Raw genomic sequence first — 27,823 nt, 5'->3', positions numbered from 1 at the left:
CAGAAGGTGATATCTGATTAGCTACTTGGATGAATTCAGAGAGAAGCTGTTTGAGTGTCTGGAAAAAGAGTGTTCGAAGCTAGGGGCAAATAAATGCAAAGGCCCTGAGGGCGGTATGTCAGAAGCAGAGAAGTAGGGCGACAGAGCCGCGTGAGCAAAAGGCAAGGTAGCAGAGGTGCCTGGAGAAGCAGGTGGGGTGCAGCTCCTGCCTTGTAAGCTGTGGTGAGGAGTTTGGATTGGATTCTGAGCTTGATGGAAATTCTTACAGGAGTATGAGACCAGGAGTAACACCCAGAGGTATGTTTTCAAAAGATTTAGAAATATCTCTGGTTGCCAGATGGAGAGCTGACTGGTAGAGCGTGGGCAAGGGTGGATACAAGCCAGAAATGATACTGATTTGGGCGAGAATAGTCACAGTGGAGATAGCAAGCAGTGGGCAGATTTGGGATATATTTTCAAGATAATATCAACAGATGTGCTGTTAGATTGCACGTGGGAAGGATAGGAACAGAGGAGTCAAGGGTGAGTCCCGGGTTACCGCCTGAGTAACTCAGTGAGTAGTGGTGCAGGTTGGGTGAAGATGGGGAGACAAATCAGTGGGTATGTTTCAGACATGTTAAGTTTGGGCCGTTAGATGTTCAAGAGATGCTGACTTAAGTAACCAGACATTGCGCTAAGGGAAGCAGTGTGCACCGTGCAAATAAATGTGAGCGTTGTCTGAATCTAAGTGCCATTTCCCACCATGAGGCTGGATGTGAGTGTGTAGGTCTGGGGTAAGCCGGAGGACTGAGCCAACATTTAAGGGAAATGTTACAACATGTCTGTATGCTGATGGGAATGATTCGGTACAAAGGGAGATGTTGATGATGCAGGAGAGAGAGGGAGAGTTAGAGGAGCAAAGTCCCTGCGGAGGCCAGGACAGATGAAGCCAGTGCAGAGTGGAATGGTGAGGCTCATAGGAGTCCACCTCTCTTAACACCATGGGCTTCACTCAGAGAACTGGGCTGAGCTTCAATTGCTGTTTATTTATTTATATTCCTTACTAGACTGTCAGCCCAGTGAGGGCAGAGACCCCCATGACATGTTTCATACTACCCTGTAGCTCCTGATCCAATGTCTGGCCCATGTCACAAACCCAGTAAATATTTGCTGTATTACATGGGTGAATAAACAAATGACCGTCCTTGTCCGATAGTAGTAGGTAAATAAATATCTGTTAGCTCGTATTGAATATGAATATCAAAAACATTAAAGACAAAGACTGACATTTTGGATACCTTCAGTTTAAGAGTTAAGCCTGGCTTTCTCATTAACAGAGGTGTGGGTATTTGTCCAGATTACTGAGATAAATTTAATTCAAATAAATTGAATAATAATTGCTAACATTTGGGGCGCCTGGGTGGCTCAGCCGGTTGAATGTCCAACTTCGGCTCAGGTCACGATCTCATGGTCCGTGAGTTCGAGCCCCGCGTTGGGCTCTGTGCTGATAATGAGGAGCCTGGAGCCTGCTTCAGATTCTGTGTCTCCCTCTCTCTCTCCCCCTCCCTCACTCACAGTCTGTCTCCCTGTCTCTCTTAAAGGTAAATAAACATAAAAAATAATCATTGCTAACATTTGTGAATGCTTAGTTTATGTCAGAATTCCTCTAAGTCTTTATTCTTATTACTTCACTTACTTTTTACATCAGCCTTGTAAGATATGTTACCAGTATTATCGCACATTAGAGATAATGAACTGAGCCTCAGAGATGGTGAGTAATTTTCCTCAAGTTACACAGCAGAGGGTACTTGATAGCCAGGTTAGGATTCAAATTCAGGCAGTTCCTCTCCAAGGGCCACCTACCAAATCCCTCTCAGAATTTCTAACTCCCAATCTAGTGCTCTTTCTTAATTATTTGAAAATAAAGAGTAATATAAATATGAAAATTGTAATCACACTAAAAACACACCATGTATATGGTCAAAATATGAATGACAAATTGGGGAAGTGTTTTTAATTCTTACCAGAGACAAAGGACTGGTTTTTTAAGTGGCCATAGAAATTCATAAGAGAAAGACAAGAGGCTCAATGAAAAAATGAGCAAAGGAGGGGCGCCTGGGTGGCGCAGTTGGTTAAGCGTCCGACTTCAGCCAGGTCACGATCTCGCGGTCCGTGAGTTCGAGCCCCGCGTCGGGCTCTGGGCTGATGGCTCAGAGCCTGGAGCCTGTTTCCGATTCTGTGTTTCCCTCTCTCTCTGCCCCTCCCCCGTTCATGCTCTGTCTCTCTCTGTCCCGAAAATAAATAAACGTTGAAAAAAAAAAAATTAAAAAAAAAAAAAATGAGCAAAGGATATGGACAGTCACAAAGACAAACATACATATGGCTTTCAAACATATGAAAGGATGTGCAATCTTGTTGTGGGAATTTTTTTGCAATGTATAAAAACATCAAATCATCATAATGTACACCTGAATCTAATAGGATACTGTATATCAATTACACTTCAACTAAGAAATAATAACAAGAAAAGAGAGAGGGAAATTAAAACTATTTGCAGATACCATTTTTTCACCTATGAGACTGGCAAATATCAAGAAATTGGCAAGGCTGTGGGGAAATAAACACTGTCATACTCTGCTGGGGAAAGTGCAAAGTAATACCAACCTCCCAGGGCCGTAGGGCAATTTTAGCAAAGTCACAAAGGTGATTTCCTTTTGACTCCTTTACATCACTTCTGGGAGTTAATCCTCAGGTACAACTATCCACTTGCAAAATGATATAGGAATAAAAGTATTCATCGCAACACTGTTAATAGTACAAGAGATTGGAAACAACCTAAGTGTTAATCAATAAAAGATAGATTATCTGAGGCGTATAGCCGCACAATGGAAAAGTGATCAGTTGTGTGGAGAATTGATACAGAGAGGTTTTCTAGGGTATGTTGTAAAGGAAAAAGGAAAAAGCAAAGTGTAAGAGAGTATGTAAAGGAAAGGGGGGGAATAAGATTATATATGGCACTATGTTTTAATCTACACTAAGAAATTCTGGAAGGATACACAGAAAGCTAACAAAGATGGTTACCTGTGGGAAAAGGGTATACTGGGAGAGGGGTAGTATTCTAAGTACTTTATATGCAATAACACAAATCTCTCTCAAGACATTTCAATGTATATATTATTATATTTGTTGGTCTTTGAACCATGTAAACATGTTGTTATTTACAAATCAAAAAAAAAAAAATAATGAGAGCTGCACTCACAGAGCACTCAAAGCCGCCCCATCACTGTGTGGGGGATATTGCCTTTATCATCTCAGGAATTTCACCCAGCAAGTCATGTTTGCATTCCCATTTTGCAGGTGAGGAACAGATTTAGAGACATTAAGAACTTTGCCAGGGTCACAGAGCTAATAAACTATGGACCCTGGAATCAAACTCGAGCCCTCTGGCTCCAAGACCAGTATTATGAGCTACTACTCATAATGAGTAGTCATGCATTGGTTTTAACATTTCTATCCTACCTTGAGAAACGGAAGAGATGATGCCCTGCTCAGGACCTATTCTCATGGGCACTCTTACGTTTGCAAGCAAACGATTCTTTTTTTTTTTTTTCCTTCAACGTTTTATTTATTTTGGGGACAGAGAGAGACAGAGCTTGAACGGGGGAGGGGCAGAGAGAGAGGGAGACACAGAATCGGAAACAGGCTCCAGGCTCTGAGCCATCAGCCCAGAGCCTGACGCGGAGCTCGAACTCACGGGCCGCGAGATCGTGACCTGGCTGAAGTCGGACGCTTAACCGACTGCGCCACCCAGGCGCCCCGCAAACAAACGATTCTTAATATCCCCAACAGTTCACCAGTAGCAATAACTCACTGTCGCTGTGGCTTCAGATGAAGTATCTGCAGCCATATGATATCCCCGGAAGGCTGGCTGGAACTTTATCCCTCCCTTTACTAACCAGAAAGCATATCAAAGTAATAGCAAGTTATGATTCTAAAGAATATTTCACATGTACTGAGTTTTTACCATGTGCCAGGCACAGACGTTGTAATGACAATATATGGAATATAATTTAACTTTCACACAAACCCTTATTAGGTAAGTGCTATTATTGTCACTGTTATGGGGTAAATTGTGTCCCACCCCCCAAACACAAGTTGAAGTTCTAACCCCTGTACCTCCGAATGTGATCTTATTTGGAAAGAGGGTCTTTACAGAAAAAAAATCAAGTTAAAACGAAGCCATTAGGGTAGGTCCTAATCCAATATGATTGGTGTCCTTCTAAGAAGAGAAAATTTAGAACGTGACAGACGTGCACAGAGGAAAGGTGAGGTGAAGCTAGCCCTGTGGTGACAGAGGCAGAGACTAGAAGGATGTAGCCGTGAGCCAAGGGGATGCCAGGGATCACCAGCTACCACCAAAACTGGGGAAGAACCCCGTTCAGATTCTGAGGGAGCACTGCTTTGCCAACACTTTGATTTCAGACTTCTAGCCTCCAGGATGTGAAACAATAGGTTTCTGGTGTTCGAAGCCGCCCAGTTCGTGGTACTAGGAAACGAATACAACCCTTGAGGGAACCGAGGTGCAGAAACGTTGAGTAATCTGCCCCAACTTACATGGTTTGTTAGTTAGTAATGGCGCCTTGAGTTGGGGAAGCCTTGCTCCAGAGGAGTGCTCCATTCTGATCAAATGTGTGTTTTAAAAAAATCATTTGTGGGGCACGTGGGTGGTTCAGTCGGTTAAATGTCCAATTTTGGTTCAGGTCATGATCTCAGGGTTTGAGCCCCAGGCCGGGCTCTGTGCTGACAGCTCAGAGCCTGGAGCCTGCTTCTGCGTCTCCCTCTCTCTCAGCCCCTCCCCCCTCGTCCTCTGTCTCTCTCTCTCTCTCTCAAAAACAAAATAAACATTAAATAAATTTTTTAAAAAAGTCATTTGCAAACTCCAGTTCTCTGGCTGAACTATGTGTCTCACTTCACGACTGATCCGAACACTGTGTTTTGACCTCAACCCTCTGTCAAAGGGCAGAGCACGGAGTGTTCCAGCCCGGGCAACCCTAACAAACTCTTGAGAGCCTGGCGGTGAGAGTGCTTGAAGCCAAATCCAGCTCAGCGGTGCAGCTGCTGGGAGCTGGGGGGCCCGCCGGGGGCGGGAGGCTTTCTGGTCCCCCCTGAGACAGCTGAGTGAGGCCAGGACCCAAGGGCACAAACTTCAAAGCAGATGTAGCCTTCCTCACAGCCTCTCATTTTTGATCAGCAGGAGTCTCAATCCAGGAATGTGGGTTGTTTGAATTATTTTTTTTAACTTAAGAAAGCGTCAGGGTGGAAGGCTAAAGCAACTTGTAGTGACCGCCTTCCCAAATCCCCTTTGCACCCAATGCCCAGTAAGTGAAAATATCTCCCGAATGGAAAAATGCTTTTTAGCTAACGCGGAAGAGGAAGTGAGGGTGCAAAGGGAAGCCTGGTGAAGCGCTTCACCCAGACCTGTTCTGGTCTGTGCAGCACCTCAGTGTCCCCTTCTGCTGGAAGCTGTAGCCCTGTGAGCAAACCACAGGCCGAGTGGGGCCCAGGAGGCATGGCGGTGCCCAGTGGAGCTGACAGGGAGGCAAAGCTGTGCTCGAGATGGACATCAGATCCCAGAAGAGAATTTGGTTAAACCAAGAGTCAAACGACCCAAGTGGAAATGGAAGCACGTTGCAGTTAGTGTCTGAGCAGAGGAGACAGTGTTTGGGCAGATAGTATCCCCTGACTATACTGTCAAAGCCAGAAATACTTCAATACTGTCCCCAAATCAGATCATGCCGTATCGGATGGCACAGATCTACATGTTGTCCAGCAATTTTGGATACGGCGTAGTTGTTTGGTAAGCACATCCTGGCTTGGCCTGGAATGAGCTACAAGTTCCCAAATGGGATCAGAACAAAAGGAGAGAAAGTAAGTCTTTGCCAGAAGCAGGGCTGACAGGTCTGTGCTCTGGTGATTCTTCTCGAAAGGAGGAAATTGAGGGTTGATGGGGGTGGGAGGGAGGGGAGGGTGGGGGATGGGTATTGAGGAGGGCACCTTTTGGGATGAGCACTGGGTGTTGTATGGAAACCAACTTGACAATAAATTTCATATTAAAAAAAAAAAAAAAAAAGGAGGAAATTAACCCTAGGCCTAAGGTCAAAATGTGTGCCTCTGGACACAACTTTGAATGTCAAGGAGGAAAAGCCAAATGTTTAACCTTTGCCTGACATGGGATCAAAAAGGTGATATATCCAAAAGTTAAGAGTGCTAGACATTGAGGCAGAATGAGAGAAAGATTAATTTTTTTTTTAATTTTAAACTTCTCATATGTTAGATACTGATAAGCTCAGGTTTATCAAACACACTCTGGTGAAAACCAGCTTTGCTTCATAATTCCAAGTATTTAAAGATTATCTCGGTCTTAACATGTGAATGGCTTGTTTGAAAGAACTTTCTGGAAACAGCAGCAGGTTTCCTTACAAAACTCTCCAAGACACACCCCTGCACTTTTCTCACCCCTTTTCAAAGTTTAAACTTTGGGGCTGTCTACCTCAATGTGGGTTGAAATTTTATCTGCTTTCCTGCTAAGAAGTAGGCCTTGAGATAAATATCAAAGCAGTGAAATTCCAGAGACAAACAGAAAAAGGGACTCACCTAGGAGTGGGCCCAGCACTCAGGACACCTATTTGTAAAATGCATATTGCAAAGGCAAACCTCTGGCCAGCAGACATCTGCTCTCTCGAGGCAGCTCCGTGAGGAATGGCCAGACAGGTCCTGTAAGGCGTTTATTTGCAAAGGGCCAGAGAACTGTGGGACAATTACTGCCTGTTTTCTGTCAGGATTTTTGTCAAACAGGACTTCCTGGGAGCCAAAGTCCAATCAAAGGAGAGTCATTTTGTAATTCGTGGCCTACTGTCCTCTCATATTGATGAGCATATTCGGCCAACGAGACGGTGAGTGCTAAATTGGCTAATGTGAGCCGGAGTGTTGAAAACAAAAACAAAAAACAAAACTCCAGTGTTTCCCGTCTCGGGAGATTCTGGGAGGAAGGGATCAGAGTGTGTAATTTGGGGGAAAAAGGTCTGTGGATGATTCTCATAGAGGCATAAACTCAAAATCAGTAAAAGAACTGCCCTGACTAGAAAAGGAGGACATATATGACACAATTTGAGAACGAGCTGTGGGGGTTATTTCCACATGGGTGCAGCAAAGGGTGAAATGCGGTTATAAAGTAGGCTTTCTGTATATGCTTGGGGGATCATTGTGAAGAATCTAGGTAGAATCCCTAGGGCTTTACACTGTCCCACAAGAGGACACGTTCTCCTTATCTTAGAAACACACTCGTCAGCAAGACAGATTCTGAAATGGAACAATTTGCTCCAATCTATCATAAAGGATGCCCTCCCCTTCGTATTTTCACTTTCTCCGGGACTTGTGCAAAGGGCAAGATGTTTTTGAAGTGCCAGGGAATGTGGATACCACAACCATTCTTAAAACACTAGTTGTACGATAGAATAGAATGGTCCCCGGGCGGGACCTGTGAAAAGCCACTGATGCCTGCCCACCCCCTACCTGATTCTAATTTCATTGATCTGGGATTGGACCCTGCCATCAGTGTTTTTTTAAAGCTTGCTGGGTCATTCAAATGTGTGGCCAGAGTCGAGAGTTTGAATGACCAGCTTGAGAAACACTATGTCATTAAGTTTTTGGATAAATATTTGCTGACACAGGACTTAAGGGGCCTTCATCAATATTCATTAATTACAAATAGGCAATTTTCAAACATGAGCACATACACAAACTGATAAAACAGAGGGTGGGGTGGAGGGTTAACAGACAGCTAGTTTTTCTAGCACAGTCTTACGTTTCTTCTAATGGTCCTACTTAGAGTGGAAGTTATTTACCCCCCACGGGCTTTCTTGCCTCCCTCTCCTTGTTGTGTGGAGAGTTTTAGGTGTCTAAGGGGGCTAATTTCATTGGTTCCTGAGCTTGCTGTTAACCTGCAGACGGTGCAGAATTGCCAAGTAATGCAGTGATTCGAATGTGTGCAGCAACATTGTCACTATAGCACTGATTAAATCCATGCCCAAGGATGCTTCTTGTAAGTCTTAGCTAACAACAAGGGGGCCAGATACAGTAGGAATCGGCTCTGGACCCTGCCAGGATACCTCCCGAAAGAGGAACTTGGGAGCAGGCAAGATAAGAAGGCAAGACGCTAATTAGACCTAATGCTTAATGGGTTAGACTTTGTGTTACTTGACTTGATAATTCAGTGTGAACGGAGATTGAAAACCACCTCTGTCCCTGGAGACTGACTGACCCCCCCAGAGGCAGGGAGGAGGGGACAAGGGAAATTTCTTACCTGGCTGGTTGAATGCTGAATTGCTCTGTAGAAGTTCTATTTATTTTATTCCCGTGGTTCGGGCTAAATGTAACATAGCAAATGAATAGGAACAGTAAAATATAACAACAACACATTAATTATATATTATATATTAGGAATATATAAAATACGATATACATTACATTTTTTGTATTTAAGTCTTCTCTGCCCTTGACATCTATGTGTCTGACATATTTTCATATTTTTATTCTATTTTATTAAAAAAAATTTTTTTTTCAACGTTTATTTATTTTTGGGACAGAGAGAGACAGAGCATGAACGGGGGAGGGGCAGAGAGAGAGGGAGACACAGAATCGGAAACAGGCTCCAGGCTCTGAGCCATCAGCCCAGAGCCCGTCGCGGGGCTCGAACTCACGGACCGCGAGATCGTGACCTGGCTGAAGTCGGACGCTTAACCAACTGTGCCACCCAGGCGCCCCTAAAAAAATTTTTTTTAACGTTTATTCATTTTTTAGAGACAGAGAGAGACAGAGCGTGAGTCAGGGTGGAGCAGAGAGAGAGAGGGTGACATAGAATCTGAAGCAGGCTCCAGGCTCTGAGCTGTAGCACAGAGCCCATCATGGGGCTCGAACCCATGGACCAGATGGTGAGATCATGACCTGAGCTGACGAAGTCGGACGCCCAACTGACTGAGCCACCCAGGCGCCCCTCTATTTTATTTTATTTTATTTTTTTTAATATTTATTTATTCTGAGAGGTAGTGAAAGAGAGCAGGGAAGGGATGGGGGGGGGGGGGAGAGAGAGAATCCCAAGGAAGCTTCACAGCATTAGCCCCTGACGTGGGGCTCAGTCTCCCAGACTGTGAGACCAGGACTTGAGCCGAAACCAAGAGTTGGGCGCTTAACCGATTGCACCACCAAGTGCCGCTCTGACATGTCGTTAAGTGACGTTTATACTTCAGTGTTTATCTAGGAGAAATGAAGCATGCTAGACTAGAGATGTGAAAAGAATAACATTTTTATTTAATATGTAATGGCTTTCAAAGAAAAGAAAGGATAAATGTTTATCAAACTTCTATAATGTGTCAAGCTTATATATATATATACATATATATATATATGTATATACATATATATATATATATGTATATATACAGCTTCATTTAATCCTCAAAATAATCCATTTTACAGTTGAGGAAACCGAAAAGCACTGAGATTACATCACTTGTCTGGCCTCGCCCATCTCTGGTTGGTGAGAAACTAGAATTTGAACTTGGTGTGTCCGACTCCACTTCTCAGGCTCTTCCCACCACACATATGTTCTGTTGCTATTATTTTAATTATGTCATGTTAAACACCATGCAACTAGAAAATTTCTCACTAAAGCCTCTCAACTGCATAAAAGGTAGGCTTCTGGTTTAGCTTTACAGATGAGCCTCAGGGAAATATAGCCAAGGCTTCACCTATGAAGCAGGAGAGGTGGGATTTGAACAAACATGCCTTCAAGCTCGAATGTCAGAGTTTTCCACTCTGCCGAGGGCTCACAAGGTTTTCTCTACTTAGGAGCATTAAAAAAAAAAAATTTTTTTTTTTAATTTCCCTTTGGTTTCGATTTGCTTGGAAACTTTGTGGCATTAAATTATATTTATTGCACAATAATAATACTTTTTAAGGCAGAGACACACACATGTGTGCATTAGAATGTGTGCCCATCAGGCAGAAACACTTAAGTTTGGCTAAAGTGGTGTGAATGTGTTGAGCATAATTTCCATTTGGCTCTCTTAAAGTGATGGAAACAGTGTTCTGCAAGTTTATTATTAGCCATTTTATGGACTCCCTCAGTGTCTCAAGTTGGAGCTGCCATCTCATTCCATATCTGTTTCTGACTAAATCCTGAAAGATCCACAGGTCTTAGACCACTACAAATGAAATTGTGGTGCTTTCACTTAGAACACACACACTTGCTGGAGGAAATGAGAACCTTCACATGGCAGGGCCTCTTGGTTTCGGGTGTGCCTTGCTTGCTGCTATGTCCCCAACATCTAGGATTGTGCCTACCACCCACTAGGCTTCAACAGATACTGGGAATTACATGCATCAATCGACGAATACATAAATACAGAGGAGGAAGATGACGTCCGGGATGGGAAGTGACGCTACCAAGGTCACACAGTCAGGGGTAGGGGCAGCATCAGATTCCAGCTCTCTTCGCTGCTGGTTCTGTGCCGTTTTTACAGCACTTTCAAATGAGCTCTTTTGTAACGAAAGAGAGAACGATTTTTCGATCGAGCGGTTCTGGGGTTCTTTGTGAAGGTCAATGGGAGTGATGTAAGTCTGGCGATCCCTTTACAGTAATGAGAATTCCTGTGGCTCAGATCTGTTTACAGTCACATGGAACTACTTAGGGCCCACTAGATTACGTTACAGCACTTCATTTAAGGGAAGACTCAGTACAATCCTTTCCTCTTTAGAAGTTGACAGGGTCTAGCTGGGTCGCCTTCTACTCTTCTATTTACCAAGTCACCCAGGACTTTTGACACTGCCTTCTATCTCCCTCCCCGCTCAAACTCCAGCCTTTATTTACTTTAAGTTATTTCAGTGTTCTCTGAAGTACCACCCTGCCTCACTCTTCCTTGATTCCATCATCTCTATGAATATTTATCTTAATTCCATCTAACCCACAGTCCTAGCATCATTCTGACACCTGTAATGGCTTCATCTTTGAAAATGCAGGTATCCTACTGTCTGACCATGATTTCTTCACTCGCATGCTCTCAATATCCTCTTTCTTTGCTTTATTGAGACATCCAGCCCCTTGATTTCTTCATTTTGGTTGTCTCTTATTGCTGTTACCTTTGTTAACCACATTTCCTTTTCAGTCTGTACCAACTTTCTTCCCTTACTACATGGTGATGCTCAACCTATCGCACTTGCCTTTGGCCTTTACTAATCCATTGAAGACTTCTTATTGCTAAATTTGAGCGACACTTCTTGCCCTGATCTTTGTCCTGTAGAGGCATCTGACCTGACTGGCCATTCTTATGCTTTCAAACTCTCTGTTCCCTCAATTTTTGTGATGTAACATTTCCTGATCTTCTGCTTCTTTTTTGCTAGCTCCTCTCCCTTGTCCATGATACAAACATTGGTAATCCTCAGGAGTCTGAACTCTACTCTCTCTACTTCTCAGCCTATCCCTTCTTTCCTTACCCACTCTTAAGACTAAACCTACTATTTAAAACTAGAAGTCTCAAAAGAGTGGTCTGTTGAAGTTCCTTTACCAGAATCTTCTGGGTTCTTGTTTTGGAAGTATAGATATCTATAAAAAAGTGATGCTTTTCAAAAAATGCAGAACTTAATGGTATTACTTTCAAGCTTAACAATCTTCAAGTACTTCTAAGAAATCTCAGGGTAGACTTTGATTTGCCCATGGTAATTTGAACTTGCTGTGTATAAAATCACACAAGTAATTCTTGCCCTGTCCCTGTCAAGGAAGCTCTTCTTATATTCCTTAGTTTCGCTAATAAGTCAACATTAACTGTCTTTCTGGTTTCTATATCTGGAAGTCATCTTTGTTTTTTATTGCATTAGTATTTTGACAGTGTGCATAGTGCTAAGCAGGTTCATAATGGTTGCTTCATAGTTATTCCATGGTTATGTCATAATTACTGGATGACTGGTTGATTTCACTTGGCTCGGGCATGTTTGGTTTCTGATACTTGGAACCTCGGCAAAAAGAAACTAGTATTTGAGGACAAAACTATATCCAAGTTTATCAATTAACGACATGTAAAGCCAAGTAAATATAATAGGGGATGATGCTTTGCAAATCTTAAATTCTTTTTAATTTTCTCTTTTAAAGTTATGTTTTCTTGGTCCTGCAACCTCAAGGCTGAACCATGAGACTTATTGCCCGGGGAAGGAGATGGTGGGAAAATAAGCAATTGGTCACCTGTGGATCTCAAAGCAGTGAGGACAGCATGGCTCATGGTGCAGGTAATGTGAAAAGTCTGCCTCTCCAGCTGGAGCCAAGCAGTTGTGAGAGGGAGAGAACAAGAGGCTGGAGAGGCTGGCCTAGAGATGAGTGTCCTCAGTAGTCTTTCAGGCCACACTTCGGAATGGGGCCAGCATGGTAAGTGGGTTGAGGTCAGAGACAGATGTTTCTTTCCCTGCCATCTGTAACTCCGGGAGAGCAACTCCCAGACTTTCCCAGTATGGGGGAAGCCAAACCAGAACAAAAGTGGTTGTGGTGTGTGGTTGGGCAGAGGAAGGACAGTTATTTGGCTTCCTAGGTTTCTTTGGATGCTGTGAGCCACAGAAGATACCGAGAAGATCCCTTTGGCTCTGAGGAGGGATAGGAGGGTAGCTGGCAGGTTTGCTCCATCAAGGACAGTGTAACCCTAGGTCTGAGTCAGGCACAGAAGCAAAGGTACTCGGGGGCAGATCTCTGGAGTCCAGTGTTGGGGAGGAGGGCCAAGGTGGGGACCCAGGCCGTGGGGGGAACCACCAGGCCTCTGTAGGCCCATCAGCTGCATGAAGAGGAACAGATTCCTCATTCTTCAGCCAACAGCATTAGCTACAGATCCCACAAGGTCGTGCGCAAGTAGATGAGACATATGCTGTAGAGACTGGAAGGACCAGAAGACAGTACAAGGACCTGTCTGAGGATCAAGGCCCCTCTCAACATTCTCATTCCTTCATGAAGCTAACCATCATCAAGGAGAAGAGCAGGAAAAAGGGAAAAAATGTGAGACACTGGGCACATAATCAAGATAGAGTACTTTAGAGGGGTCCAAGGATCCAACTAAATGTTGCCATTCATACCCAGCAGAGTGGAGACTTGTGAGGAAGATCAGATTGGAGAAAGAAAGGAAGATAGAAAGAAAGAAAGAAGAAAGAAAGAAAGAAAGAAAGAAAGAAAGAAAGAAAGAAAGAGGAAGGAAGGAAGGAAAGGAGGAGGGAGGGAGGGAGGGAAGGAGAGAGGGAAGAAAGGAATGGAGGAAGAAAGAAAAAGGGACAAAAAGAAAAAAGAAAGAAAGAAAACAAAATGTGGATATATTTTTCCCTTTCTGCCCGAGTGTAGTGTAAGCAAATTTTTGACCCAGTTTAAGAACAAATTTTTTTTTCTTCTCCAGACATGTTTTGCTAATCCTTCTTCCCTAGAGAAAGGGCCAGTGGGTAATTACAGATGACTTAACTCAGGAACTTAATCTTGTTTCTGGTCTGGCATCATCTCCTTCATTTTTTCCTCTTTACCGATCTGTGCTTTTCCGTGTCAGGGGGGGTTTGTGTGTGTTGTTGATGGGCTGCAAAGCATCTCTCTGCTCTGTGTTTACATATTCAGTTTCCAGTCTCTGCAGTGCAAGGGTTTGTGTTTGTCAAATTAGAAGATGAAGAAAGTCATCACCACTGATGGGCTTTTTAAACCCTGAATGACTGACAAGAAGAGAATGAAAAAGTACTGTGTAAAATAAACTGTGTCATGAATGCATAATTTTGATCCAGTTCATTAAAAGCGTGAAACTGTTGGACGTTAGATTTTGTGAAACATATATACAACGGTATTGCTGTTATGAAAGCGGGTTCCTCATTGTGGAATGCCCGACTAGCCTGCCTTTGAGCTGATGCAGGATGGTCTGCTATTTATAATGTTGAAGAAATTGGGAGAACAGTACTCAGCCCATCTTCCACTGTGAGCAGCCTGCAGCTTACATTAAGCTGATGGGAAATACCTGAATCAGAAGTTCACTGTGTGAAGTTCAATTGATGTGTTGCATTTACAACAACTAGGTAATTCACACTTTGAAGCTGTACTTAACTCCTGAAAATGTGCCTTGAAAAGCCCAAAGAGGGGGATCAACTTGCCTAATTAAAAATACGCATAAGCAATTCGTGAAAGGCACGTTGGTTACAGGAAGCATAAGAGGAGAGAATTGCCACGAAGAGGATAGAATCTTGGTGAACGTAAACTAAGCCCACCTAAAGGTGATGGGACCGGTTTCGGGGGGCAGTAGGGTGGTGACGTGGTGAATTTGAGGTTAACTTCCAGGACATGGGACACCTCAGCCACTTACTAGCTGGGTGACTTTGGGCAGTCCCTTAACTTTGTGCCTCAGTGTCTTCGTCCATAAAACGATGGTGGTGGTCGAACTGTTATGAAAATTAAATTGCTTATTGTAGCACACTCCGAATAGTGTCTTTGGGTGGTACATGCTGGGTAGGTGTTTGCTGTTGTTGCTCAAGGGCTCCTGTGGACCCAGACCCCCAACTGCTTTCCAAATTTGGCTGTTGGTCTTGCCATGAAGAGGAATGAAGAATCGTGAAGCACTTTTGCAGGTAGGAGCTCAGGAGTTCTATGGTCCTCCCCCTGATATATTTCCGGCTGAAATGGCACATCCCTTGCAGTTCCAATTAGGTTATGCCGACAGTAAGGCCTCCTGTATGGTGGCTTTTAGTTCCCCACCCCCCTTCTAACTGTCTTGTCTCTGGTAATCCTCATGGTACTAACACACATAAACTAGCCCTCTGTATTCTTGAGCTTACACCTTCTAGTCAAGGTACCTTGACAATGGCTTTGCTGACTATGCTTTCCATGCGTGTGCTTCTCTTCTGCCCCGAGGGTGCAATGTAGTCAGACTGCTGTGATCTGCATTTGGAGGTGGGCCAACTTTGGGTTAAACTCTCACCCAGGCATGTGGGAGACACATTGGCTAATTCATCACTCATTTCCAAGGCCCTGTTGCCAAGGCAGGTTTCAAGGGCATGTGACCTGTGCAGTAGGACAGTGTTCAGGCACTTGGAAAGGTCCCGTGGTTTGGGTTTAATGCTCCATCATTGCTGCCTTGAAATTCTTAATTTTGTGTTTGGACTTTTGTTTTGAAAGCAACTTTGATTGGAAAATGGAACATGCACAGGAGCAGAGGAAATATGCCTTGTGTCCCTTCTTCCATGCCACCCCATTTGTGCATAATGTTTATGCTGCCCATGAACGTGGAATTCAGGTAGACCCATGATGTGTGGGAGTTCAGTGGCTCAGAGCAAAAGTGAGTATAAGGTAGGTATGTTATGCCTATCACTGCATAAGTGACAGCCCCGAGAGGTCACAATGTCCATTTGAACCAGAACTTCCAACATGAAAAGAGACACAAATGACCAGGAAACGCTACTGTATCTTTCTTCCTAGTGTCACTTCCCTGCATTATCCATTTGTTTATGCTGAAAATAATAACAAAGGAAAGAAAAAGATAAAACCACCTGTATTTCTTTGTTCCTCCATTTTTCTTTACTCTTTAGTGAACTAAAGGTAGAGTGTACTGGTAGAATGTGCATGTGTCAAGAAGTGAATTAAAAACAGTCAAGTTAGTTTTGTGCAGTATTTCTACTGTTCTGGTAGGAATGAAATACATATGTTAAATATATATGCATGTATGAGTTATGAAATACAAGTTGTATAATTTTAGTGATCCCACTTACCAGCAAAAGATTAGCAATAAAATTCACACTAAGACTTTAAAATTTTATTTAAATTTTTACTTAAAACAACATTAAATAGTAAACAAAACATGTCATAATAACAGAGATTGCAGAAGAAAGTATATGTATATGCATTAATGTCTTTAATAACACTTTTTTCCCCTGGTTTGTGAACAATGGATCCTCTATTTTTATTATGCCCTGGACCCCATAAATTAACTAGCCAACCATATCTCTCCTTAACTACTTTCACTATAGAAGTTGGCAAAGCTAACAGTTTGATTTCCCAGCTTCCTTTGCACCTAGCAGTGGCCATGTAACCAAATTCTGGCCAATGAAATATAGTGAAATAATTGAGAAGCCTCGGGGAGAACTTAAATGCCTGATACAAGGAGCAGACTTCAATTGTACTGCCCTTTCCTTTTCTGCCCTCCTTGAACACTAGCACCATATTTGGAGCTGTGCAGCCATTTTGTGACCATTAGGCAATAAACATAAGAACAGAAAGCCAAAAGGCTACAAAAGTTGGAGTGAAAAGCTAAAAAAGAGTCTGTGTCCTTGAGGGCCGTGTTGAGCTGCTCAGTCAATACCAGCAGCTATCGATCTAGAATTTTTACGTGAGAATAACCCCCTACTGATTTTAACCACTGTGAACCTTTCCGTTGAGGTAGCCCATTGATTACCAATTCATTACCAATGGACATGTCGGCTAAACAGGTTCCCAGGGTTTTTCATCAAAAAAAGACAACTCCTGGGGTGCCTGGGTGGCCCAGTAGGTTACGTGTCCAACTCTTGTTTTTGCCTCAGGTCATGATCTCACGGTCTGTGAGCTTGAGCCCTGCATCTGGCTCTGTGCTGTCAGAGCAGAGCCTGCTTGGGATTCTCTCTCTCCCTCCCTCTCTGACCTTCCCTCTCTCTCTCAAAATAAATAAACATTAAAAAAAAAAAAAAAAAGCCAACTCCTCCTGCCTCCAGCTCTATCATTTCCATCATCAAGGCCCTAGACAAATCTCTCAGGCTAGTGAGGGAGGTGGGGAGGCAATTGTCATATCAACTTTCCGTTCTTCTCCCCCTCCGTCTCCATTAGCTCCTGGGTTCCCAAACTCCTCTTAGCGGCCCCCAAGCAAAAGCTCTGTGACGATCGATCAGTGGAAGCAGGTACCTGGTAGAGGCAGCCTCAGACACACCCCAGAACCGTGTGCAGCTCAGCCCCAGCCCAGTCAGCTCACCAGACAACTTTTACAATGGCGATGATTTCACAATTAAGGTAAAATAATAGTGACTGAAGTTAACCAAGCGAAAAGAGAATTGACAGAACACTCCATAAGTAACATCAGAAAAAAACTTAGTCACGGAGACATTGTCAGGTTGTTTTCTTCTTTTATAACCGCCTCATCTTTGGTCAAGACGGAAACCCAGTTTCTTTGCCAGTGAGCAGCCTCCACTGTCATCTCCTTGGAGACTGGCACTCGTGTGATTTCAGCACACAGTAGAGGTTTAGTAATTAAGTACATAATTCCAGAAAAGCAAGGGCAAATGAGGGGCTCGTTCCCTCATTAGGTGAGATGACACATGGCTGGCCCTTGGCCATCAGCCTGGCTGTAATTAGGACATGTTAACAGGGCTGCTGCTGTCCTACAGCCTGGGGTGTGCCTAAGTTTGGCATATCAGTTTAGAACTGAGTGTCTTCTATTTTAACAGAAGAAAGTTAGTTAAAACAACATTTCCCAGCAAGAATTAGATGCCTTATTATTTAGCAATTTTTTTCCCAATGGTAATAGCTTAAATATTTACCAGGGACTTTTAGGGAGCTCCTGTCTTTTACTAGATGACTTTATATTGAACCTATTCCAGGAACATGGGTCAGAGTCCTCACTCATCAGCGTATTGCAGGGTCAACCAAACTCCTGAGTTAGCCCGTTCTTTCCCCCTCCCTGCTTTCAGCACAGGGAAGACACAGAACTGTGCTGTGTTTGGCTCTCTTTAGACACCATCGTGAAGATTTTGATGGAGGAGTTTGAAGTCACGGACTGAAAAGATATCCTTACCGCCATGCACAGTTTTATAATAAAATAGTACAGAAACCACTCAAGAGTTGGAACAGATTGCAACCCTTTTATTTTCTTTTTTTAATGTTTATTTATTTTTGAGATAGAGAGAGACAGAGCATGAACGGGGGAGGGTCAGAGAGAGAGGGAGACACAGAATCCGAAGCAGGCTCCAGGCTCTGAGCTGTCAGCACAGAGCCCGATGCGGGGCTCGAACTCATGGACCGTGAGATCATGACCTGAGCCAAAGTCGGACGCTTAACAGACTGAGCCACCCAGGCGCCCCAGATTGCAACCCTTTTAAAGCATGGATGCCATCCTCAGATGAGATGGAACAGTGACAGACCCCTCCCCCCCACCAGGATTAGGATATCAAACGAATGAAATTATGTTATGTAAATGGTAAAGCCCTTCATAGATGCAAGATTATCTTGAGAAAACCAATACCTTCTCCCTTTGTATTGCCTACATTTATGTGACGAATTTGGGGTCATGCTGGCTGTTACAGTTCAGCTGTTAGCTTAGATCTATTAGACGCCTAAAAGAAACACTCTTCCAGGTATAATAGGGTCACTGTAAAAGCTGAACTTCTGACATACAGGTGTGAATACTACTGTTACAAAACAGACGTACAAAGAAGAGGTCTGTTTCCACTTTGCAAAGACACTTCAGTGAGCACCTCTCCCTGCTTGGCTGACAGTAGTTCCTACCGCATTGAAATGAATGTCCTCCTCTTGTGTACATGACCAAGGGTTAACCGCTGGCAAGATCTTACAGATTAAGCCACATGGAAACAGCACACAAGGCTCAGTGGGTTAGACATACTGCAGAGCATCTGGATAAGCCAGATAATTTGTGCAACATGTTCTTATCGGCAGCCTTCTCCGGCCCATCTGTGGCTTACTGGAAGCTGCTTTTCGTGGAGTTTGTTTTTTGATATGCCACTCATTATTGGCAGAAAGCCAACAAATGTTTCAATTAAAGGGAAAGGTAAGGCAGTAATATCAAACAACCTATAATCAAAAACCAGTCAATTCCACCCATCGGCTACCAAGTTTGTCTTAATCCTTAGAAAAGTTTAAGATCAAGACTCTGTACTGGAGCAAGGCCTGCCTTGGGGTCATCCTCCCAGTAGATCTAGGTCATTTGAAAAAAATTAGAGCCTTGAACTTTTATACTAGGGGAGAGTGTTTAAAAGTGTCCTAGGGCAAAGCAATGTCTAATCACGGATCTTCCCAACACACACAGAAGTTTCCCCAAGTGGTCTACACCAGCCTGGACCAGTCCACACAGTTGTGTCTTGGTGAGGTCAAACATGGCTGAATAAAGAACAAGGAGAGGCAAAGGGTAGGTGTGAATCAAGGGTTCATTAATAAACGATTTTTATATTGGAGGTCAGTAGAAGTTGTTCTGATACAGGTCTTATCCACTAGACTCCCATTAAACTCCCAGGAAAAGAATATGTGTAGGCCTAAAAGAGGAGAATAAGGCATTGAAAGCTGGCAGACAATAATTTACTCATGCTCTTGTTTCACAGATTTCCACTTTCTCTTCACCTGACAATCCAGAATATACTAACATTTGCTCACTTGTAGACCGATATATTTTATACCTTGACTCTAATACATCAACTCAAAGCAGGGGTCAAATAGAAGAATAAACTGATGGTAACACATGAGATTCTGCCATTCCAGTTTATTGAAATGAGTAAATTTATAGCTTTATTTGCATACAGAAAAAAGTGCACAAGAAAATAAGTATGTACAAAACAGTTGTGTGGCTGATCATCACTTTCAAAATTTTTCTACTTTCAAAAATTCAACTACCTAGAAATAATTGCCTCCAGTTTAGCACATTCAGGTATTTGGACACATAAAATACTATTTTAGGTCTGTGTTTATAATGACTGAGTAGGGAGCCAGATGGAAAATTATGCCATACATAATCAGCTATCACCATTAAAAATAAAACCACAGGACTTTCGCTTGGACTACTTGGGGCTGATCAATAAAGGTCCGTGAGGCCACCATCTTGTTTAGATCCTGAGCAGTCATCCTCCTCTTCTACTTAAAGGTAACATTGTATGGTTGATTAACGCCCACAAGAACCTGAGCATTAGGGGTCAAGAGACAACATTTAAAAAACCAACATAAACATAACAAAGCGAAACTCCTTTTGGCAAGAACAAATCCTTCAGAACTTTGCTAACAACAGGACTGGAAAAGAACTGGGAGAGTTTCCAAGGTTATGAGGAGAAAAATACTGCAGACATTAGATTTTCAATGACAACACCAGATACTTGTTTTACAGCTTCTCTCCCCCTTCCCCACCATTTATCTTCCTACTAACTATGCGACTGTGGCTTCAAGAAAGTTTTCCAGTTACTTGATAAAGGTCTAGCATGACCCCAAATAAGCACCTAATATGTTTGGCACAATCACATGGAACTTTGTGATGTGTTACTCTTCAGAATACAGTCCTTCATTGCTGAGTTGAGTTCAGTTTTTCTTCAACATTAACTGCTCTTCTGGAACTTCAGCTCAAGAGGATGGCCTCCTATTCCATAGAAAGGATAAAGGTTGTGCCCATTTGCAGTTCTAGTTACTGGGCTTAGCAATTACTGAGAAGGCAGAGACATTTCAGATCCATGAATCATTAGGTATTTTTTCCCCATACAACTCTGTTGCTTGTGAAAGGCAAGTAATGCCATATGAACCTAGGAGCAAAACTGACTGAAAAAAGAATCACAGGGAAGAGGAGAGGAGAGACAAATAATGCTTTTCCCTCATTTGCAGAATCTAGCAAGAGATTGGAAAGCAAGAGCAGTCTTACCCTTGAGAGAAAATAATCTTCAGAAAGAGAAACTATATTTTCAAAAAGGTTCTTAAATGTGTCAGATTCCCAAGTGTCTAGAAGTTGGACTTGCTTCAAATTTACTTTAAAAATTCTCTCTAAATGTTGATATGAAGCGAGACTTAAGAAGGTGCCTTGTTATGCTATAACCTTTAGGTTCTTTGCAGTAAAATAGAACCCCCAAACAACTTGGAACAGTAAGGATTTTAAAATGTATTCAAAACAGTGTCATTTGAGGAGCTGTGATGGCTGCATCTCCCAACCAGAGGGTCCATGGTAGAGTGTTCTAGAAGGTTCTAGAAACACACTAGGCAACTGTTCAAATAGGGAAACTACTTCATTTACATTAAGCTAGAGAATTTAAAGTCTTAATTTATTTAAAGCCATAGATTCAGTTTAGCTTTAATCTAAACAGAAAGTGAAAGGCATTTTACAAGTGGAAGAGGCAACAAGAAATAAGGCAACAGCTAATATGTCAAAGCTGGAACAAGAACAGAGGTCAAGGCGTCTGGATATTAGCTTTGTCCTTGACTAAGGCCAACCTTTTTGTTCCTCTGGATAGTCAGCATATCAAGTTCCTAGAGAAGTGTGGAGAAGAAAAAACCTGTGGTTAATATCAATGTATTAAACATGAAGTCATCATTTAAAACATCAGTAATAAAAAAAAAAATAAAAAAATAAAACATCAGTAATAGGATCTCCTGGGGCTGATGTGAGAGGCTTAAATAAGATAATAAGTGTGGAACCTGTAATAAAGTGATTAATGCAAGTGTTCACTAATATTAACTTTTTTCTCCCATAACTGCTCGCCCATCCCAAAACCCAATCTGTAAGTTTAGCAAGTTGACCAAAATAATCCTTCTTTCATGACCTAAGGAAGAAAGGGCCTTCAGGGAGACCTCTAGTCAATTCAGTTTACTGCAAACGATCCTCCTAGACTCCAGATACAGTTTATTCCTTTCTGTTTGTCCAGGTTTGCCTCCCATGGAGAGGAGGGTGAGAGTGAGCTTCTGTTAAGACTTCTAGCCCTTCAGTATCTTGCACTGCTCTATTGGCATTAGAAATCACCAGGCTGCTTGTTAAAATGGACCTTTCCTTAGCACCAGACTCCTTGGGCTGCAGTGGGGCCCAAGAACTTGCCTTTTCAATAATCTCAGCCCGTTCTCTGAAGCAGATTTTATAGAAAAGCACTTTAAGAAACACTGTAATTATAGAAGGTGAGTGAGGGGCAACAATCCAAATTGCAAATAAAGCCAATCTTACTGTCCGTGTCAGATTTAAGATATTTATCTATTTAAAATAATTAAATTCTAGATGGGTCAAGACAGAATTGAGGAGTCCCACCTGGATGGGGCAAGACTAGAAAAAATGGGTTTGGGTTCCTTTCATTCTTTTTTATTGTTCTCCCTTACCAGCTATGCCCTCCCTCCTCGAAAATGCAGACAAGCCTTCTTTCCTCCACTAACTTCGATCTTCTAGGATGAGACAAAGTTGCTTCCATTCCTTTTTGATAAAGAAAGGGTCATGCTGAGCCAGCAAGGCAGCTAAGGTAGTTACACCTAATAACTTACGTACGATGACGTCCGCTAGTGAGAACAATCAACCAGCAGACTCATCTGCGCCCATGCTGCTTTTGAAGGAGATACAGGCAGCTGTCACCACCTTTGAACTTGATACCCTCAGACTATTTTGGACTAACTTTGAGATCTCTCGCAAAGTAATAAATTGATTTGGAAGGCAGAAAATGTGATCAGCATCTGTTTAGCTGACCTGTTCTGTAGCTTAAAAGGTCTTCAGATTTCGAAACTTCTATAGGAAATAAAGTAATGCCTTTGCAATCACTTCAGTATGAAGGTTACAAAAACCAAAACCAAACCAAACAAAAAACAACTAGAAAGGTATTATGTGGTATATGCAGAATCCGAAGCAGGCTCTGGGCACAGAGCTGTCAGCACAGAGCCCAACACAGGGATCGAACTCATGGACTGTGAGATCATGACCTGAGTTGAAGTTGGACGCTCAACCGACTGAGTCACCCAGGCACTCCCTTATTATTGTTTTTTAATGTGTGTAAGAATTCTTTTCTTAAGTGCCCAGCTTATTCATTATTGAATTAGTTAAGCACAGATTCACATGTCTATTCCTTCTAAGTTACAGAGATTTAAGCTGGTACCAATTCTAAAATTAAAATTTCACCCTCATCCCCTGTGCCATGCTTTCTTACCAAACTTAAGCTTAATAAGATCTTCTACTTACAGAAGTTAGGCAAAAGGATTTCCAAAAGGATCCCTATATACATCAGGAGATGTGGGTTGAGAAGCCATCTATGAAGATAAAACCATTCAGTCAATAGGGTTTAATTACAGTTATGAAGGAAAAAAAAAAAAAAAAAAAAACCCTGCAATTAAGATTTCTCAAATTCCTTTAAAAATCACTTGGGTCCCAGAAAAATGAGATATTATATTGGTCTACAATGATTTGTGTTTGCCTGATCATAACTGGTGACGCATATTTATTATTTATACCGGTGTTAAAGTTCAGATGAATTATGTCTGCCTCTCCCAAATGAAAGGTACTGTTGTTATGAGATAAAGATTGTGGGTGGGAAATCAGGAACTTAAATCTTTGAAAGATTTTTAAAGATAGTACTATGTTGCTCAATTTTCTCCCACAGTGCTTTTATGAGCCAGGCTAAGTGAGATACAAAAGACATTTTCTATATGATACTCATCTCTCAAGCTCAGGATAGTAGCCCCTGGAAACATAATCTCTCCCCAGTTTGAGTCGATGTTTTCACTGTGATGGTTCTCAATGGCAAAGCTTATTTAAATATCCTTTACCATCAAAGAGTTATTATTCAAACAAGGTTAATTCACGACACAGTAGCTCTAGGTGGCACGTACTTTGGAGCAACAGCTTCTAGTAATTGATACTTACAGAGGCTTGTGATGAACTGAAAGAATCTTTAGAGAAAGGGTTCTCAAATGCATTGTCAGCAGATTTGGTAACTGGCAGGGAACCCTGTCTGGGAACCGGCTTTGGTGGTTCTAGAAGGGAAAAAATGCCAAGTAGTCAGTAGAAAATCTCTCCCCAAATATAGGCAAAAGTCCCCCAGTCAGGCTTATCTTAGAAATTAAAGTTCCATACTTTTGAAATTTACATCATGGAACAAAAATCACCACCAAATACTAGGACTCCCAGTGATTATTACAGGCAAATTCATCACAACAGGAGGCTGTGCGTATTGACCTGAAGTGGAAGAGATTCAGAATTCCCTCACTTAAGGCCGTGTAATATGGCTGAGGCTCTGTTTTACAGCCTTCCAGGTACCACAACCCACTGAATTTCAATAGTTCTTGGCAGCCCTTTTAGGGATTGTCACAAGAGGGCAGCATTGGGCCAGCCCTTAGAAAGAGCCAAGGTAAACAGTTCGTTCCATAAGTAACTAACTGGTCAAGTTGTCTCCATAACCACTGATTACCAAAGAAAGCGAGACTAAGGCTCTTGGTGGGTGGGGGAGGTTTCTTCTAAGGGACTCTGCGGACCCATATGACAGTAGAAATACTTGTTGGTACAGTAGGCAGAGCAGTGGGTAGCTTACCATTGATCTTTTTCAACAGTTGATTAGCATCAAAGTCATCATGGTCTGCATTCTCCTGAGGAATGCCAACTTTGCTGTTGAAATAACTGGAGAAGGCACTTGAAGTCCCAGAGGAAGTCTGCTCTCCCTTCCTTGCAGGCACAGCAGGTGGCTGCCGAAGTTGAAAGTCCTTGAACATTTCTTTCACTTCTTTCACTTCTTTATCCCCAAGTGGGTCCAAGGCAGTGAAGGCATCACTGGAGATGTCCTTTGGAGGGCCAGTTCTGGGAGGTGGTTGAGGAGGAGTGACCAGGAGAGAGGAGAGCATAGGAGGGGGCTGGGAAGACATAGCAGAAGTTGGAAAAATATTGCTCTGGAAAGGGTTCCCCAAAGGGCTTGTTGATGACCAAGTATTGGGTGCCACAGAGGCTGACGGGCCCCAAACAACAGGGCCTGGAGGGGAAGTTGAAGCTGCAAAGGATGACGGCTGCTTCCAACTTGGAACACCTGGGCTTGTGGTAAAAACAACTGGCTGACTGAATCCTGAAGGCTGACCACTCATCATGGCTCCCGAGACCACTGATGCGGACTGATTGAAGACTAAAGATGTTGGGTTCCATGGTCCTGCCTGAGGGGGGCTAACTGGTATACCACCTGAAGAAAGCAAGAGAAAGGACTTATTAGGACACAAGCTTGAAGACAATTCTTGAGTTTCAGAAAGCACAACTCTGGGGGGCATTTACAGGGCATCTACATGGTAAACACCTTCCTTAAGCCTTAAAGCTGACATGGAAATAAAGGCCCCAAGAGATTAGATTACTCTAAAGATTAAGTAGCTAATGCAAGATAGCTGGCATTCAAATGTTGGTTGCATTTTGAAGCCCTTTCTTTCTGCCACAGCTTTTTAAACTTTTCTCATTATAAGAGGAATACAATCCATAAGGACCTAGTCATGAAAAAATGAGTGCTTACCATACTGATACATTTCAAACAGCTAGGACACAGCCTGTCAATAGCATGAATGTATTTGTTGAGTGAATACATTTATATAAACAAACCGTGTTGATTATGAACTAGTTAATTAAGATAATCCATTGGGTACTCTGAGTCATTGACTTGATCTTTTCATTTGGCAGTTGGCTCACGTCTGGAGTCTTATGGAAACCAGCTATCATGCATGTATATTAGGCCTCAACATGCTTGCATCCTGAAGAAACCATTTCAGTTTCCTTGCTTTTAAATGCTGCCAAGGTTGACACAGCCATATAAAAGGATGATAAAATCTGGTTGATGCCAAGATAGTTTAAGACTTTTATATATATAAATGTGGAGGAAAGGCTGGTTATCCTGGGAGAGCTGTTTCAAATAAAAGTGCTTCCTGCCATGTGTCACTCACTAAACCTTGCCAGAAGTCAGAACAGAATACTTCAAAGAATGAGGGAGGGAGAGAAGACAACATGAAACAAAACAAAACAAAACAAAACAAAAACAAACAAAAATATCCCCCCCCAAGACAAAAAACTATACCTTCTAAGGTAACTAATTGCCTGTGTCCAGGCATCTAATCTTTGTGGGGGGGGATGACTCCTTCTCTAGTGTCTTTGCCATGTGGATTAAGAACTGGTGAAATTATTAAAATACAGGTCTCTCCAATATCTTCTCCCTCTACTTGAGAAACAAACTGCCACCATAAACAAAAAATCTAAATTCAGCCTCATACCTGTACACGAATGGTGCACTGCCCTCAAAATCTACTTGCTTTGAGCTTTGGAGTAGAGTATTCTTTAGTTATGAAAGTTTTCTGACTAAACTAAGAAAGGGCCTCCAAACTCCTAACTTGGGTTAGGAATGTTTTTGTTTCCAGAGTGAGAAATATTTTAAAAATGATGTTCAGGGGCTGATGTAGCAAGCAAGATATTCTATCTTGAATTTTCTTAGTATTGGAGATTCATGTTATTTGACTCAACTGTATCATCATGTGTGCTAGTCATCTGGCCATGACGTTGTGTGATGTGCTCATGGACAGTGGTAGGTTTCAGAAAAGGCCATCTAGCTAAATTAACATGTTTATTTTTTGAGGTTAGGGAACTGGGTACAAGAATATTCATTATTAAAATTGGGAAGCTCACAGTCTGTAACAATATCCTGGTAACCCAGGAATACCAGCTCCAAATCCATCACCCTATTTTCCTGTTCTGCCTCCTTGGCATCGAGGGACAGGACTACTTTTTTTAGTGGAAATTAATTCAAATACTCATTTTGTGGCTACAGAAATCAGACTTCATGTACACTAAAGAACATATGTATTTTTTTCACAACTAATCAAGGGAAAAGTCCTTTTACATTCCATAATATGGGGTTCTAAAAGTGGGTTGGGTTTGATGAAGTTATTGCTAGCATTTTAAGGCAAATTTATTTAAATTTTATTAACCAAAGCCAGAGTCGCTCATTAATAATTTACGTCAACTGAATGTGCAAAGTGGGTAGAATTTTATCGTCTTTCATGTCTGGATGACTTTTGCCTTTAGTAAAATGTATGGCTTTAGTCATAGATGCTATTAGTGGGAGTGGTGGTGGTTAAAGAGACAAATATTGTATTTGCCAGGAATTAAAGGTTTTCCCAGTATATGCAAATGTCAGCCTTCATTCCCATCTAGGAGATCCCATGCGCTGTGTTTCCAAGACACTCAAGGCTCTGCTGGAGAAAGTAGAGGCAAGAGGTAAGGAAAAAGAGAGTGTGAGTATAAGAAGTTAATTTTATTACCTTCTGGTGCTAGATTAAAACACAGGGTAGCTAGCCAAATCTGAAGGCTCAGCTTTCTACATTACCCTCTCCCCACCCCCAGTTCTCCAGAAGAGACAGTCCCCCAGCTGGGTCTAGCGGAAGCCAGACCTACAACCTTCCATGGTTTGGCTGAGGATCCCTGCTAGTGGACAGGGGCTATACTGTAGAGCTCAGTTTGAGTCCCATGTCCAAACTTGGAAGAATCATCAGTATTCTGCAGTTGTATACCCCAAGGCCTCAACAGGGGCACCTAGCCAAAAAGCTTCACTTCGTCTGAATAAATTAACAGTTATAGGGTCCAGCTGTATTTTCGAGCTGACTTGTTAAATATTGGCTGTAAAAATTCTTCAGGGCACTGATATTAGACTGCAAAGCTCTGTGATGTGATCTAGTTGCAGGCAGTGCGCACAAGCTCTCAACCTTTCTACAAGGAAAAGCACCTTCCAGCTCCACTTGGGGGACAGGGAAAGGAGCGACGCAAAAAAGGGGAAGCCCCCAAGACACATGAAGTTTTTAGAGAGAGTCTTGATGGTGTAAATGCAATCAGAGACCTGAAATAAGTTGGTTTCTCACATTCACATTGATTTCAGCCACTCAGCAGTTGGGTAACACCCCATACTCCATACTCCAGATATGATTAAACAGATTTAATATGACAAAATGGAAATATTTTCCTTTGCAGGAAAGCAGCAGGGGAAACAAGCAAACAAACAAACAAATAAACAAAGGGTCCTGATAACTGACTCTGTAGGAGGCAGAGAAAAC

General features: G+C 42.4%; 2 protein-coding genes and 1 long non-coding RNA gene across 8 annotated transcripts in view; 1 reads left to right on the top strand and 2 right to left on the bottom strand.

Annotated features, from left to right (window-relative positions):
- Positions 1-6,783, bottom strand: part of C9 (complement C9) — a 54,274-nt gene extending 47,491 nt beyond the window's left edge. The window contains exon 1 of the mRNA XM_045439723.1: positions 6,634-6,783. Within this exon, the coding sequence (XP_045295679.1) occupies positions 6,634-6,710 (77 nt within the window). The 5' untranslated portion in view covers positions 6,711-6,783. The remainder of the gene's footprint in view (positions 1-6,633) is intronic.
- Positions 6,784-12,003: 5,220 nt separating this feature from the next.
- LOC123605724 lies at positions 12,004-15,568 on the top strand. The gene is made up of 3 exons (XR_006715864.1): positions 12,004-12,118; positions 12,211-12,315; positions 15,203-15,568. It is a non-coding gene; the product is annotated as an uncharacterized LOC123605724 (long non-coding RNA).
- Positions 15,569-19,520: 3,952 nt separating this feature from the next.
- The window catches only part of DAB2 (DAB adaptor protein 2), a 70,898-nt gene continuing 62,595 nt past the window's right edge, over positions 19,521-27,823 (bottom strand). For 5 of the 6 annotated variants that reach the window (XM_045439684.1, XM_045439669.1, XM_045439701.1 and 2 more), the window contains 4 exons: positions 24,295-24,927; positions 23,631-23,740; positions 22,950-23,017; positions 19,521-21,271 (listed from right to left, as the gene is read on the bottom strand). In XM_045439684.1, coding sequence (XP_045295640.1) covers positions 22,955-23,017; positions 23,631-23,740; positions 24,295-24,927 — 806 coding nt within the window. In that variant the 3' untranslated portion in view covers positions 19,521-21,271; positions 22,950-22,954. The remainder of the gene's footprint in view (positions 21,272-22,949; positions 23,018-23,630; positions 23,741-24,294; positions 24,928-27,823) is intronic. The other variant, XM_045439677.1, reaches the window with a different exon arrangement.

The sequence above is a fragment of the Leopardus geoffroyi genome, chromosome A1 (genome assembly GCF_018350155.1).
Source record: "Leopardus geoffroyi isolate Oge1 chromosome A1, O.geoffroyi_Oge1_pat1.0, whole genome shotgun sequence".
Lineage (NCBI taxonomy): Eukaryota > Metazoa > Chordata > Mammalia > Carnivora > Felidae > Leopardus > Leopardus geoffroyi.
This window is presented reverse-complemented; position numbering and strand designations above follow the sequence as displayed.